This window comes from Tachysurus fulvidraco, chromosome 1 (assembly GCF_022655615.1).
Source record: "Tachysurus fulvidraco isolate hzauxx_2018 chromosome 1, HZAU_PFXX_2.0, whole genome shotgun sequence".
Lineage (NCBI taxonomy): Eukaryota > Metazoa > Chordata > Actinopteri > Siluriformes > Bagridae > Tachysurus > Tachysurus fulvidraco.
Window position 1 is genome coordinate 18805853 of NC_062518.1, and position 14143 is coordinate 18819995.

At 39.2% G+C, this 14143-nt stretch overlaps 1 protein-coding gene across 2 annotated transcripts; it reads left to right on the top strand.

Moving 5' to 3' along the window:
* Positions 1–4623: 4623 nt before the first annotated feature.
* pfn2a (profilin 2a) lies at positions 4624–11236 on the top strand. 2 transcript variants are annotated; one of them, XM_027142449.2, is made up of 3 exons: positions 4624–4989; positions 6741–6933; positions 8931–9255. In XM_027142449.2, exons 1-3 carry the CDS (start codon positions 4861–4863, stop codon positions 9026–9028), a joined length of 420 nt encoding a protein of 139 aa, XP_026998250.1. In that variant the 5' UTR covers positions 4624–4860; the 3' UTR covers positions 9029–9255. The 2 variants fall into 2 exon arrangements, with proteins under 2 accessions (XP_026998250.1, XP_026998249.1); XM_027142448.2 differs by lacking the exon at positions 8931–9255 and adding an exon at positions 9262–11236 and having other exon boundaries at positions 4628–4989.
* Positions 11237–14143: the final 2907 nt, after the last annotated feature.

The following is a 14143-nucleotide window of genomic DNA, read 5'->3' on the forward strand; positions in this document are numbered from 1 at the left end:
TTCAGCTACACAGTGACGTTAAGATGGTGTGTGTAGATGAAAGAAATGTGGTGTGTGTGTGTGTATGTGTGTGTGTGTGTGTGTGTGTGTGTGTGTGTGTGTGTGTGTGTGTGTGTGTGTGTGTGTGTGTGTGTGTGTGTGTTTAGATGACAGTAAGGTGGGGTGTAGATGACAGTAATGTGGTGTGTAGATGACAGTAATGTGGTGTGTAGATGACAGTAAGGTGGTGCGTGTAGATGATAGTAAGGTGGTGCGTGTAGATGACAGTAAGGTGGTGTGTGTAGATGAAGTTAAAGTGGTGTGTAGATGACAGTAAGGTGCTGGTGTAGATGACAGTAAGGTGGTGCGTGTAGATGACAGTAAGGTGGTGCGTGTAGATGACAGTAAGGTGGTGTGTAGATGACAGTAAGGTGGTGTGTGTAGATGAAGTTAAGGTGGTGTGTAGATGACAGTAAGGTGGTGTGTGTAGATGAAGTTAAGGTGGTGTGTATAGATGACAGTAAGGTGGTGTGTGTAGATGAAGTTAAGTTGGTGTGTGTAGATGGCAGTAATAAGGTGGTGTGTGTAGATGACAGTAATAAGGTGGTGTGTGTAGATGAAGTTAAGGTGGTGTGTGTAGATGGCAGTAATAAGGTGGTGTGTAAATGACAGAAAGGTGGTGTGTGTAGATGACAGTAAGGTGGTGTGTGTAGATGACAGTAAGGTGGTGTGTGTAGATGGCAGTAATAAGGTGGTGTGTGTAGATGAAGTTAAGGTGGTGTGTGTAGATGACAGTAAGGTGGTGTGTGTAGATGGCAGTAATAAGGTGGTGTGTGTAGATGAAGTTAAGGTGGTGTGTGTAGATGAAGTTAAGGTGGTGTGTGTAGATGACAGTAATAAGGTGGTGTGTGTAGATGGCAGTAAGTTCCGCTGTGCCCCAAAACCACATTAGCGGCTCTGTGGATGTGGTTTGAGGCTTATATTAGCTACAGTAGCCTTGGTGTTGAGGAAGGGGTTGATAAACTGACAGATACCAAGTATGTCATGACTTACTGACTAATCTGAAAATATGGGAAATAGCGTGTTTTTGTTTTCTTTTCACCATCATGTACATTTCGCATCCTCTTATGCCATACCGTGCAAACATTTTGCTCATAATCTACTTGTAGACATTCAAATTCCTACATTTACATCTGTTTACATAGCAGTTGCTTTAGTTCTAGGAAAAACACAGACAGCACCACGCATGCATCTATACCACTCTTGAATTATCCAGTCGGAAAGTGTGTTTATTTTCTATAACACCGTCTCTGACAACAGCGCAGCTGCAGATCTTATTGATCACATATTGATCATAGAAATGCGCTCGTGCTAACGTGTTATCCTTGTTATAGAAACCGCCCAATCACAGGGACACGAGCAGTGACTTTTTATTTCACGTTTCTCTCCAAAGTCGGTGTGTGTGTGTGTGTGTGTGTGTGTGTGTGTGTGTGTGTGTGTGTGTGTGTGTGTGTGTGTGTGTGTGTGTGTGTGTGTGTGTGTGTGTGTTTGTGTGTGTAGGTGTGTGTGTGTATATGTGTGTATGTGTATGTGTGTGTGTGTGTGTGTGTGTGTGTGTATACAGAGGCTGAACACGGTTATGCATCAGTATTACCCTACAGTTCAGACTTCAGCAGGAAGAAAAAAGCACAGCTGCTCTCAGGCAGACCAAATAACAACACCAACAACAACAACATGTACATAATTACCTTCATCACCAAGTCAAGTCACTTTTATTGTCACAACACCACAGCACATGTGCCTTGGCGAGTGAAACTCTTGAAAGCGAACTCCGAAATTGCAGAAACATACAGGTGAAATTATTGTGTGAATGTGCAATATGCTCATACATATAGTCAGTACACACAGTGTACTATTAGACATACGTACAGTAGCACTACATATTATATGCAATATGTACCTAGAGATGTACAAATTTATATATATAACGTGCAACAGATTGTACGGATACAATCATCATCATCATTCACATGTTTACAGGCTTATTTTCCTATTTTTTTTTTAGATCTTCACACAATGAGTTGGAGAAACACAAGTGAGAGATTTATACTGTTCTGTTCTTATTCTTTACTGTTAGTGTTATTCATTCTTCTTTTTACTCATTGGCAGGTTTAATGTGATCTCCTGAACAGATAAATTCATCTGCATCAGAAGATCACATTAAACATTGTTATTTTACAGAGAAAATATAAAGGCATTTGTCCTGAAGAGTTAAAGCACAGCTTTACCTGTGACTGTTTCAAACTCCTCTCATAAATGTAATATATACTGTAAATAAAAAATGTTAATATATGAAATGGTTGGTCGTTTATTATGTACATTATTATAATAATTACTATTTACTACAGAAGACCCTCCAGTTTCTTTTCACCTTTGCACAAAACAATACGGTTGAATCGCTATATTGCATATGTTATTTTATTGTATGTTTTTTCCTTTTAGTTATGATCATTCTTTGTATTCAAAGGATACAGCAAAACATTGCGTCAGCTCGTGCTTTTGTGTAAGACATGCTTAACTTTCAGCTAAGATAAAAGATGAAAATGATGAGTTCTAGGTAAAAAGTTGCTGATCCTGTTCGTTCTCCCCCCTGTGGAAGTCCCTCCTGAGTGCACATGACTCGTTCGCTGCCTCCAAACCCTTTCCTGCCATGCAGAACAATCTCATGTCAGGAGAGAAAAAATTCCAGTGCTGCACTGTAAACTAGATCTGTGCTGAGAAAAAGCAGGAAGTGTCACAATGGCTCACTTCAACAGACCCCCCCCCCACACACACACACGGCATTGTGGATTTTAGAAAAATCTATAAGGAACCACTGAACTGTTCCTCCCTTCTCCGATTGCTACTTCATGTAATCCTTTTAAACAGATTTGAGTTTTGACTCTTATGGATCTGTGAAAGTCTTAAACACGTCACACACTGCAGTGACTTTTCCCTGTGGGTGTGTGACTGAATATCAACAGGCACCAGAAGCAGGCAGCTGTGTTTGTCCCGTTGCTGAGTGATCCACCCTTGTCCTTAGCACACTGTGGCTTTAGAACCTATCCTAACCAAGATACCGGGTACAAAGGACATGTGTTTGGTTTTAAAAAAATATACAAAAAATCAGTGCCAGCAGTGACGCTTTATGGTCAGCTGAATTAACATTAGTAATATTTTAATATTACCATTGGATTCTTAGAAAATTTACATAACTATCTCAGCAGCTGACATGTTAGGGCACTTATCACATGTCCATCTAGTGAACCTTGCCTCCTAGAAACACTCCCATGTTTCAAATGTTCTTTGGGCTGGGACGTAGAGACGATAAAATAAGCCAATGAGGTGTCTGACAAAACTACCTTTTATATTTAGCAGAATATCATATATGTGACGTATATAAGGAAAAAGTTTCTGATAAGTTTCATATTCTGGTGTGGAGTATGAAAGAGAATCAAGTGTAGGATACTTATAACTCTACTTGTACTTCTGACCTGTGTTTACCTATACGTCAGGTACCTGACGGTAATATATTACTATATGTAGGAAGAATCTATCTTCTGTTTCTCCTTAAACAAATAGGAGCATTAAGTAAACATAGAAAGATGTGAGAAAGAAAGGAAAAAGTAGTAAATTTGACATGATTGATTGTGCATGAGGCAAAACATGACAACTATAATCAGTCTTTTATTTTCTATGTATTTTTCCGTCGATAGTTTTCATATATCCATTTGCACACTGTAAAGTCCTAGTGTAAGACATGCTTCTCTGCTTCTCTGTTTTAACTAGAGGTTCGACAGATTCTTTACATATATTGTAGAGATTTATGCATATTTCGTAACACACGATGCCATGTGTAGGCATAGTCTTAGATGGTTCATGAATAATGCTGAAAATTCCTAGGATTTGGCGGATTTCCTGCATAAAGTCTGTCCTATATTTTCTTCGTAAACCACGGGTTACTTCATGAATGAATCCATTTTCTCAATTGTTGCTCATAATTTAAATGTATAATGAGCGTTTTCATGACTGAATAAAATCTAAAATCTGGTATAAAAAACAAAAAACAAAACCAGTTTCACCAGATGTTTGTATGGACTTTTAGGTCCAGGAAACTTCTATCTATCTTGATATCTAACTACTTATTATTATTATTATTATTATTATCATCATCATTTTGAATTAATTATATGAGTCTAATTAGATCAATAGTCGGTATGGTAGAAAATGTCATTTATGCATTTCACAAAACATGTATGGAAAAAAAGTATGAATTAAAAACAACAGGACGTATAGTTTACAGGGTAATTTTTTTAATCAATGGGCGATTTAGACCATGGAGTGTTTTTTTTAACCCGGAAAAAAGCCTGCAAAAAAAAGTTTGCGAGGGTTTGAGAGGGTGTGGCTTTAAAATTGAAAAAAAAAATCCTAAATCTTTTTTTATTATGTTTTTAAAAGCTGGAAGCGAATTTGAAAGAAACTCTGAGGAAACGTGTGTGTTTTTTGACCGTAACGTGTCAGTAATTAAGATTAGAAAGAGGAACTAGTTTGTTGGCAGCTGTGAAGGCTTTGCTGTGGCCAGCATAAAAATGAGTAAAAGGGAGTGACGCGGCGTGCGCGGAGTGATCTGGAGCACGGACTACACCCAAGGCGCTGTCTCGCTTCACATCGGCTTTTCTTCCCTCAGCCCCCCAAAAAGCAGATCGCGGCAGCACGCAGCTAGGCGCTTTTTGGAGAGGCGAGGCTCGAATCGGCGTCTTTAAACCTTCTTTAACCTTCAATCCATCCAAAGAGTCTCAGTAAAGCTCCGTAATATCTCTTTGTTTACAAATTGCAGCAAACATGTCTTGGCAAAGCTACGTGGATAACCTGATGGCCGACGGCAGCTGCCAGGATGCCGCCATTGTCGGCTACTCGGACGCTAAATACGTCTGGGCATCGTCAGAAGGGGGCACTTTTAGCGGTATAACGGTGAGATTTAGACATTATCGCACTGTTAAACGTCTGTATCGTTTCCTGTGTGTTCGGTGTAACGTGTAAAATCGTTGGTCTTTTGTGTCTGTCTGTGTGTGTGTGGGGCCACGTTACGGTTAGCTAGCAGCGGCTAACACGAACAAGCGCGCGCGCGCGTGCTTCGGAGAAAAGGAGCCGTTAGCGCTTTTAAAACACGTCGTTTGTCCTCGTGACGTTTTGCTTGTCGCTTAAAAAGAAAAAGAAGGGAAAAAACGAAGGTGTAGGTTTCTGTTGAAGGTCTCTGGGTTTCTATTTTGTGTCCCCTGATGAAGCGAATACAGCAGCGTTAAGCAGGTCCGTAGGCCTCGGACACACACTCTGTGTCTGTCTCTCTTTATCTATCTCTCTCTTTCTGTCTCTATCTCTCTTTTTTCTTCGTGCTTGATAAGAAGCTAAGTAACTCGTCTATGAATGAAACTGAAACGATAAAAGGGTAGTGAAACCCGACCCCCAGAGTATTTCCAGAATATTCCCGAATCCATTAAGTTGCCCGACTGTTAGTAACCGGTTTGTCTGTTTTATTTATTTATTTATTTATTATGAAGCAAATAAAATTAGCCTAGCGCTAGTTAGCACGGCGGCTAAGTTATACGTTGAAGATACTTAAAGAAAATGCACTTGAGTGTTTTTTTTGTTTTTTTTTGATAGAACACGCAACGCGTTTTGCTTCCAACGCTTTAATAGTCGACATGGATTCTATCGGTATTTCCGTGAAAAATTCATATTCGACGTGTTTGATTATAAGGACGTCTGGGGTTTTTTTTTTTTTTTTAGCCTAATTTCCTCTAATCATGCTGGAGATTTAGGCGTAGGCCCCATCGATGGAAGGAAGTTAGCCGCTGCTGCTGGGGCACAAGCTTTCTGCCTTTAGGCTCGGTCCTGATTCGGTCGTGTCTGTGCACTGACTAGGGCACTGGATATTAGTATTGCTCGAGCTGCCTAGTGCCCTTGGTGTGGAGGGTGTAGAGAGGGATTTGGGACGTGTCCCGTGCTTCCCTTTTCCACTCTTCTCCTTACAGGAACATGCCAGTGTCTTCAAAGATGGCGTCCGGTTTCCCATTTATCCGAGCTTTCCAGTCATTACAGATTACAACGTGTTCATTAAGCTGAAATGCAGTCTGTTCCTCATAGGCTTTATTTTCTGATTTTATTTTTACGTTCAAACTAGAATTAAAAAAAAAAAAAAAGCAAAGCTGGATGACCGCTTTATACACGATCAGATCTGGAGATTAGATGTTAAATGAGAATTTTTATACACCTCTGTATATTTACAGCTGGTGTTTTATCCGTATGTTGGCATGTTTTTAGGTATTCCATGATGAAGGAGAGAACTTGTGCAGTATTTATTTAAAAGAAGGAAAAAGAAAAACTGTGCACATCTTAGCTAAGAGAACTTTGTACCTTTTTTTATTTATTTTAAAAAGGTTATTTCTGAGCTTTACAACCACAAATTCTTTGTACATTACATTAACATACCATACAGATTCTTTACAAGTTGTAATAACTTTCCTTTTGCATTAAAAGAAAGTGAATTATGTTTTTTACATATAGATAACTTGTTCAGAATGCGATCATAAGCCTTAGTAAAGAAAGTGAGGCAAGCTGTCTGGATGTGCCCAACAGACCTTTATTGTAAAACCACGCCCCAGTGTTAAGGAATAATCAATATCTTTTCTGAACACCTTCCTGTGTCTTATCCCTTTTTACAGGCCGACGAAATCGATGTTATAGTCGGCAAGGACCGGGAGGGATTCTTTACCAATGGGCTGACCCTAGGGAAAAAGAAGTGCTCTGTGATCAGAGACAGCCTGCAGGCTGATGGCGACTGGACTATGGACATCAGGACGAAGAGTCAAGGTGGAGAGCCGACATACAACGTTTCCATAGGCAGAGCTGGCAAAGGTACACTTGTTTTGGGTATTTGCAAATGACCTCCACATTTACATACGAAAAAGAAAGTGTAACTCAACCAATGACTTCAAACAACCTCAGAAGGTTTGTACAGTTGTGCAAGTCTGAAGCTTGGCTTCCGGTTTGCTCATTTTCAGGTGACTGACAGGCGTTCTCTGAGGATGTTTGTTGTGATTATTTTTACTTTATTGATTTGCTTGCTAGAGCAAAAGGGTGGATTGTTACAATGTTGCCTGCAATGCAGTAAATAGTTATATGCCTGATTTTATAAATGCTAATAAAGTAGTCAACTTCTGTGCACAAACATGCCATTTGGCTTACAAAATCGTAAAAATTCAAAGGTAATGAACAGTATCAAAAATCGTTATCCGGACTTTAAGTCTTTTATGACTTGCCTTTTATGTTTGCTATTATAATATTTGTAGATGTTCTTCTCTGGTAATGAACATCTAACAGTCATTTGTTAATCCCATCACTTTTAACAGTATTTGGCACTAGAGAAGCCGGAACAATTAAAAAGCTCCTTATGAGATTTTTTGCATTAAAATGAAAGCATTCCTATGTAAGAGATTAGCAATCGAGCATGTACAGGTACAGAGTGAAAATAAACAAGTCAATTATTGTCTGGATAATTAGATCAAAATGGATTTACCCTGCTGTCTGTCTTGCATTAGTGTGTGTAAGTGTACAGTCTGCCTTTGTGGTCCTCGTTCTGATAGTGTCACTAAAAAGGTATGGTTGTTTTAAAAAAAAAAAAAAAAAAAAGGCTTTAAAAAGCTCTTCACTTTCCCCTTTCCTTGTTTCCCTCTTGAGTTTTTCCCACCTACTTAACCACCTGTACAACTGGAAGCTGTGGCTGAGCATGTACAGGCTGCTTTCTTTTCTGAAACCGGTTTAAAATTGGCACGTGTTTATTTAGAGTACATGTAGTGAATGAGCAGTTTTTAACCATTCACAGCCATTAGCTTATCAATGTCAGTAAATCTGCACGTCATTGCTTCGTTTGCACTTGTCCCATGGTGCAGTTTACTGTAAATGACTAACAGCCCTCGCCCTTCTCCATACAGACTAAATTAATGAATAAGCTAAGTTTAGGTCGTGCCTTTGTCAAACCCAAGGTCACGTTACACACGGCTGCCTCGCGCGGTGCAGAACACGGAGCTGTACGATTTTCCATAGCCAGCATAAATTTTAGTGTTTGTAACACTGACCCACTTTATGATTCAGTAACGAACAGATGATGGGATATCGAAGGTTGACGGTGCTGTTTAACATTCACCAGCATTTGCTGTACACTTGTAGTGATCACGTCTTCAAACACCAAAGGATTTTTTTATTTTTTTTTGCCGTACACTCCGTCTGTAATTTAGGTATTGCTTGGGTCGCTGGTTAGGCTGCTGTAAATAGTCCGTGCACAGTCAGCCGAAGTGATATCCTGTTCCCAAGAATAGTCCTTATCAGTTGATTCAGGAAGCTGCGTGTAGCGTAGACTAGACTTTAGAAGGGATAGAATCAAATTCTCAACACAGACTGATCCATAAAAGGAGCTGTAAATGGGATTAGCAGCTCTTCACTACTTAATGCCTGTTCGGCTAGATGCCTTGACATGGCTGTTCAAGAAGAAACTAAATTCTTACAAGGATCCTGCAGTGCCTTTGAAATTTGACTGACTAAACCGGGTAACCATGATATAATTACCAGTTCCTGGTGGTGGGATGAATTCAGGAATTCCCTTCTTGCATCCTCTGTCCTGTCTTCTGACTTGTAATCGGGTCTCAAAAGTATTCAAACGCTCAAAGAGGTTGATTCACTTTTTCTATTTCTGGGTTTGCTTGTTTATTATTATTATTATTATAATAACATGCAGCATGCAACACTTTGGACTGCAATTACAATTTATCTCTCCCCCCCCCCCCCAACCAACAGCACTTCTCAACTTTTTCTTTCTCTCTCTCTTTTTTTTCTTTCTTCTATCTCTTCTCTTTCAGTCTTGGTTCTTGTAATGGGCAAAGAAGGGGTCCATGGAGGCGGATTGAATAAGAAGGCATACTCGATGGCAAAATACTTGAGGGATTCAGGGTTCTAACGTAATTAACGCTCGCTTAGCTTCAATTTTGAGGGACAGAAAGAAGAGGGTTTGCTGTTTAAGCTTTCTCCTTCACACAGTTAAAATGTCTTTAATGAGAAGAACGGTGGTAAGATCTTATAATGTCCCCGTATTACGGGGGGGAAAGACTTTTTCTTTCCTTTCTTTTTTCAATTTTTTCATTTGTCGTTTTTTTCTTTCTCCCCCTCCCTCCCCCCTTTTATGTACCCCAGTATTGGTTTTAGTCATGGGAAAAGAAGGTATCCACGGAGGACAGCTCAACAAGAAAGCATTTACCATGGCTGATTACCTGAGGAGAGCTGGATACTGAAGCAGCCCCCTATCCATCCACACAGCAGCTCACTGTAACATCCTACCATCCCTTTATCCCTCCTTGTTTTCTTTTTTTTTTTTTTTCTTCTGCCTTCACAGCACTACAGATACTTAGTGGATGCATCATCGTCTATCCGTTCCCTTTATTTTTTATTTTTTATTTTAAACGTACACTATTTCTCCTTCCTTTTTATTTAGCATATCTATCCCATTCCCATTTCCCTCATCCTTCCATATTAGTGCCACAAAAAAAGCATGTTCATTTTACGAAGGCTTAAAACAAAAACACAGTACTGTACATACATAAAGCATTTAAAACGATAATCGGGCTTTTCAAATTTTGCATAAACGAATAGTCACTGTCCAGTTTTCCTGAGGCGCTTATCTAGAGGTCCGTCGATGCCGCTCGAGTGCTTTGAGCCTTGCTGAGCTGTCGGTCTTCCCCTAGCGACTTCTTTTTTCTTTCCAGCATGGCAAGGATGGTTTAAAAAATGCATGCATATCTCTTTTTAGCTCAAGATCATTAAACGACTAACTACCATATACACTACCGGTGTCGTCCAAAAAAAAAAAAAACGCTAATAAAATGATCAATTGAACCTCACTACATAATTCTTGCCCTTATACCTGTGACCCATTTTATTCAAATACAACATCCAATGCTTTTACTGTTGTATCTGGATGTGGTGTTGTGAGTCCTTGATGTAATGTTGGACTTTTTTTTTTTCTTTTCTTTTCTTTTCTTTTTGAATGTGATGGCAGATCAGCATTTACATCTAGCTTTAAAACAAAAATCCCTTCTGGACTCTTAAGGACATTCCACCGCTAATATAGCCACATAGCAACTTATTTACCAGCTAGTGATTTTGATTTATTGTTCTCTTTTGCTTTTTTTTTTTTTTTTTTTTTTTTTTTAAAGCACTGCCCTTCTGATGTAACTCTGGTTTGGTGTCCAGTCATTATAGATATATATATATATATTTTTTTTTCTCCAGTAGGACCAATTTTCTTTCCTGCATTTTGGAGGATTAACAGATTATGGAAGGACTGACTGCTAGCTTCATCTGTTCGTAGAACACTAAATGAAACATTTCAAATGCACAGTTTTAACGCTAACCTCTTGACGATTCACTAGTTAACGGACGCTATCCGTGTCCTGGGGAGGGATTACCAAGCTCTAATCTAATGTTAACTACCCTGTATTCTTTTCTTCCTTACGATGAACGTCTCGAATAGATGAAACGGCAGTCTTATCGTTGACCTTAAATCCTTTAACCCCTTTTTTTTTGTCTGTTAATCCTGTCATGTTTTCAAATGACTAACGTCATTTGTGCTTCATTCGACTGCGATGTATCAACTTGTCATAGCACGGTACAAATATTTCATCAAATAGGCAAAAAAAAAAAAAAACACAAAGAAGTAACTGTGTACACTAAATTTTCATGGGTTATGGTGGTAATAGTTAAAGAAGAAAAAAGACCACTAGTCAGTTGTATTGTTAACTTTAATCAAAAAGAAAAAAAAAAAAAAAAAGCAGTGTATCCTGTGCCATAATGTAGATCTGATCTGTTGCTACTGTGAGATGGATTTTAAAACCGCTGCCTTGTAAGGAGTCGATTTGCGAATGGCACCTTCTTTGGGATATCTGACAAAAGTTTTCAAACTCTCCAGGGCTTGTGGAATATGTACAGATTAAAGTGAAACATGTCAACAAATCCATGTTCATTTCTCTCCTTTCTTTCATTGCACCCGATTTATGACCTTCAAATCCTGACCAGCCGATATATCTATACAACCCTAAATTTTTGTGTGGAAAATGCCATGAATTAACCACCTTGTTTACAGACAGATCAAATAAATCTATTTCAACCAGAATGAAATGGTTTTTTTTTTTTGGTTTTTTTTCTCCTTCTCCTCCCCCTTCTTACCTTCCTTACTTCCTGAGTGGTGTGATGGGTGTGAAATTGCTATTTAACCCTTTAATGTGTAGCTGTTCTAAAGAAGCGTATTTGTGATGTTTGAGGTTCATTCAAAGGGTCAACAATGCAAACAAGTTTGTGATGCTAAATTGCTGGTATAAAAATAAATAAATGTAATTGTAGATAATCACAATGTAAAATCACAGTACCAAATTTGCTGGCTTTGGTTACACAATGCTATATATAAAAATTTAGTAGTTTTTGGGGAGAGCTTATTTATCAAATAGAGCTGCAATCTGCTGAGTAGGATGATTTTGTTAAAAATGAACACATTTGGTGCTAATGATTTACTCTGCTTTACTAAACTGAATGGAATCAAAATGCTCAGATGGTTTAACCTTTTTATATAAAGATTAATAGAGTACAAAACTCAAGATTATTATAAGATGTATATATTTAGTTCACAATGTGTATGTATTTATCCCCAATGAGCAAGTCTGAGGTGACTCAGGTGACTGTGGGGAGGAAAAAGTCTCTTAAATTGGTAAAGGAAGAAACCGTGAGAGGAACCGGACTCAAAGGGGAACCTCATCCTCGTATGGATGACACTGGAGGGTGTGATTATAAATATACAGTCAAACAAATGTTGTATTGGTGTAAAAGATCACACTGAGTTCACATCTCCTCTGTAGTATCAGTCTAACTGTAGCTGGTAGATCTCTAGATGGCTCAGGATTCTCACAGTCGGCCTCATCTCAACGGAGGTCCAAATTCTTCATCGCACGGAAGATGATCGGAGCAAATATCCACGACTGCTGTGCTTTAGTCTCAGTAAGTGTTCTTCGAATGGGATTGTATATCCAGATGGATGTTATGATGTAGTAACATCCATAGCGAGAGATTTGGGGGTGTTTTGATCACGTACAGACGGTCATCTGATAAGTTCCAATCGTTCAACACTACAAGCGCAAACCGTAATCGTGTGAGCTAACTAATGTACCTATGGATGGTACTGTGAAGATGGTTCTGGGTTGGAACTGCTACAGCCAGTTTGGTACTCGTATCTCCTTCAGTGTGCACCTGATAACTTTGGTTAATCTTCAGATCTGATGTCTCCCAGATGAGGATCGGTTCCGGTTCCTCTCAAGGTTGCTCACTCGTATCATCTCGGAGTTTTTCCTTGTCATAAGCACCTCCGGTTTAGTCCTTAAGGATGAATTAAAAATTGATCTTAAAAGTCCATTGTTTGAAGCAATATACCGATTGAACTGATTGAATTGTATTGTTCTGTGTATTCAACATGTGACTGATTTGGACAGCTAAAATCCCAGAGATCGGTACTGAAAACTAATGCATTACAAATATAGCTTTGAGTTATTTGGGAAATAAAGCAGGCTCACGTTAGAACTGTTTGCAGCTTTAGCAGGTTTCACAGTGTCTTCTTTTGGGGTCGATGGCAAATGGCTTCCGAAACAATCCCCGTGGAAGTGCCTCGGCAAATCGGCGGCTGTTTTTTGTTCTAGTAAAACCAGATTTTCCAGAAGGATTTCAACCCCGCTACAGAACAGAAGCCGTCTGGTAAACAAAAGCCTACATTACTGATGCTTTGTGCTGGGCTTTGTTTCATACTGCAGTGTGTATATACTGTAAACACAGAACGCTCACACAGTAATTCTATACCTTCAGCGTCAAGAGCCAATAAGGTAGGTTTAACGATCGCAAATATAATTGGAAATCAGCAAAATCGCCTTAACTTTCTTTTAAAAAAAAAACACTTGATGGGTATGAAATGAATCAGTTATATGATGCATAAATATATAAAAAGTTAAGAGATAATGCACGTCATGCTGTGCACACATACGTTCCTTTCATTTAGCCCTAGTGATCTTAACTCGTCTGGTTGAAAAGGGATGTTTAAATATCATTGTGAAGCGTGTTTTTTGCAAGTAATCCGATATCCGATCGTGATATCGTAAATGGTGATGAACAACTGGAGGTCCAGTGAGACGGACGACATCATGTTTAAAATTTGCAAAATGAATAAATGTTGTTCTACATGTCCTGTAAATGTTTGCTTGTCGTTCAGATGATGAACCATCAGCTTTTTTTTGCAGGTGCAAGAAAGTTAATATTTGTTTATGGTTATTGGGTTAAAGACAAAGAACACAATCTTGTTTGTATAAAAAGTGATTTATTACAAATCTGCATTTATGTTTTAACTCATTTTTGTGTACAGATATTAATGTAGTCAGTATACACCGAACTAAAACTAATGAGTGAAGTGAATACTATTATTCTGTAGCGCCGGCACCTGTAAAGGAATGGGATGTGTTAGGTTGACAGTGAACAACCAGTTCTCAGAGGAAAATGGTCTAAATTGTGGTGATGGGGTCGGATTATCTACAAAACCCCAGGTCATGTGGGGTCCTCCTGTTGTGCAGATGTTAGTACCTGCCTAAAATGGTCCAAGGAACGACGACTGATGAATCGGTGACAGGGTCATGGGAGCACATGGTTCACTGATTCCACAGCTGACCAAGTTAACGCTGGCTATGATAGAAATATGTCAGAATATGTGTCGGGTGTGTAGGTGTAGACTGCTCAGAGTGACCAAGCTGGCCTCGTCCACTAGAGTGATCATGTGAACATCAGAACCGGACAATGGAGCAGTGGAAGAAGGTGGCCTGCTTTGATGAACCACATTTTTGTTTACATCATGGGTGAGATTTTGTATACCTGCGGATGAGACGGCACCCAGATGCACTACGGGAAGAAGGCAAGCTGGCAGAATCGGTGTGATGTCCTGGGCAATGTCCTTCTGGGGAAACCCTAGATCTTGGTATTCATGTGGATGATAATTTCA

Bases quoted from the DNA above. Each gene is read 5' to 3' on its own strand.
- pfn2a (XM_027142449.2), top strand. From the start codon at position 4,861: ATGTCTTGGCAAAGCTACGTGGATAACCTGATGGCCGACGGCAGCTGC. The intron at 4,990-6,740 runs GTGAGATTTAGA...CCCTTTTTACAG, and splicing joins GCACTTTTAGCGGTATAACG to GCCGACGAAATCGATGTTAT. The intron at 6,934-8,930 runs GTACACTTGTTT...CTTCTCTTTCAG, and splicing joins CATAGGCAGAGCTGGCAAAG to TCTTGGTTCTTGTAATGGGC.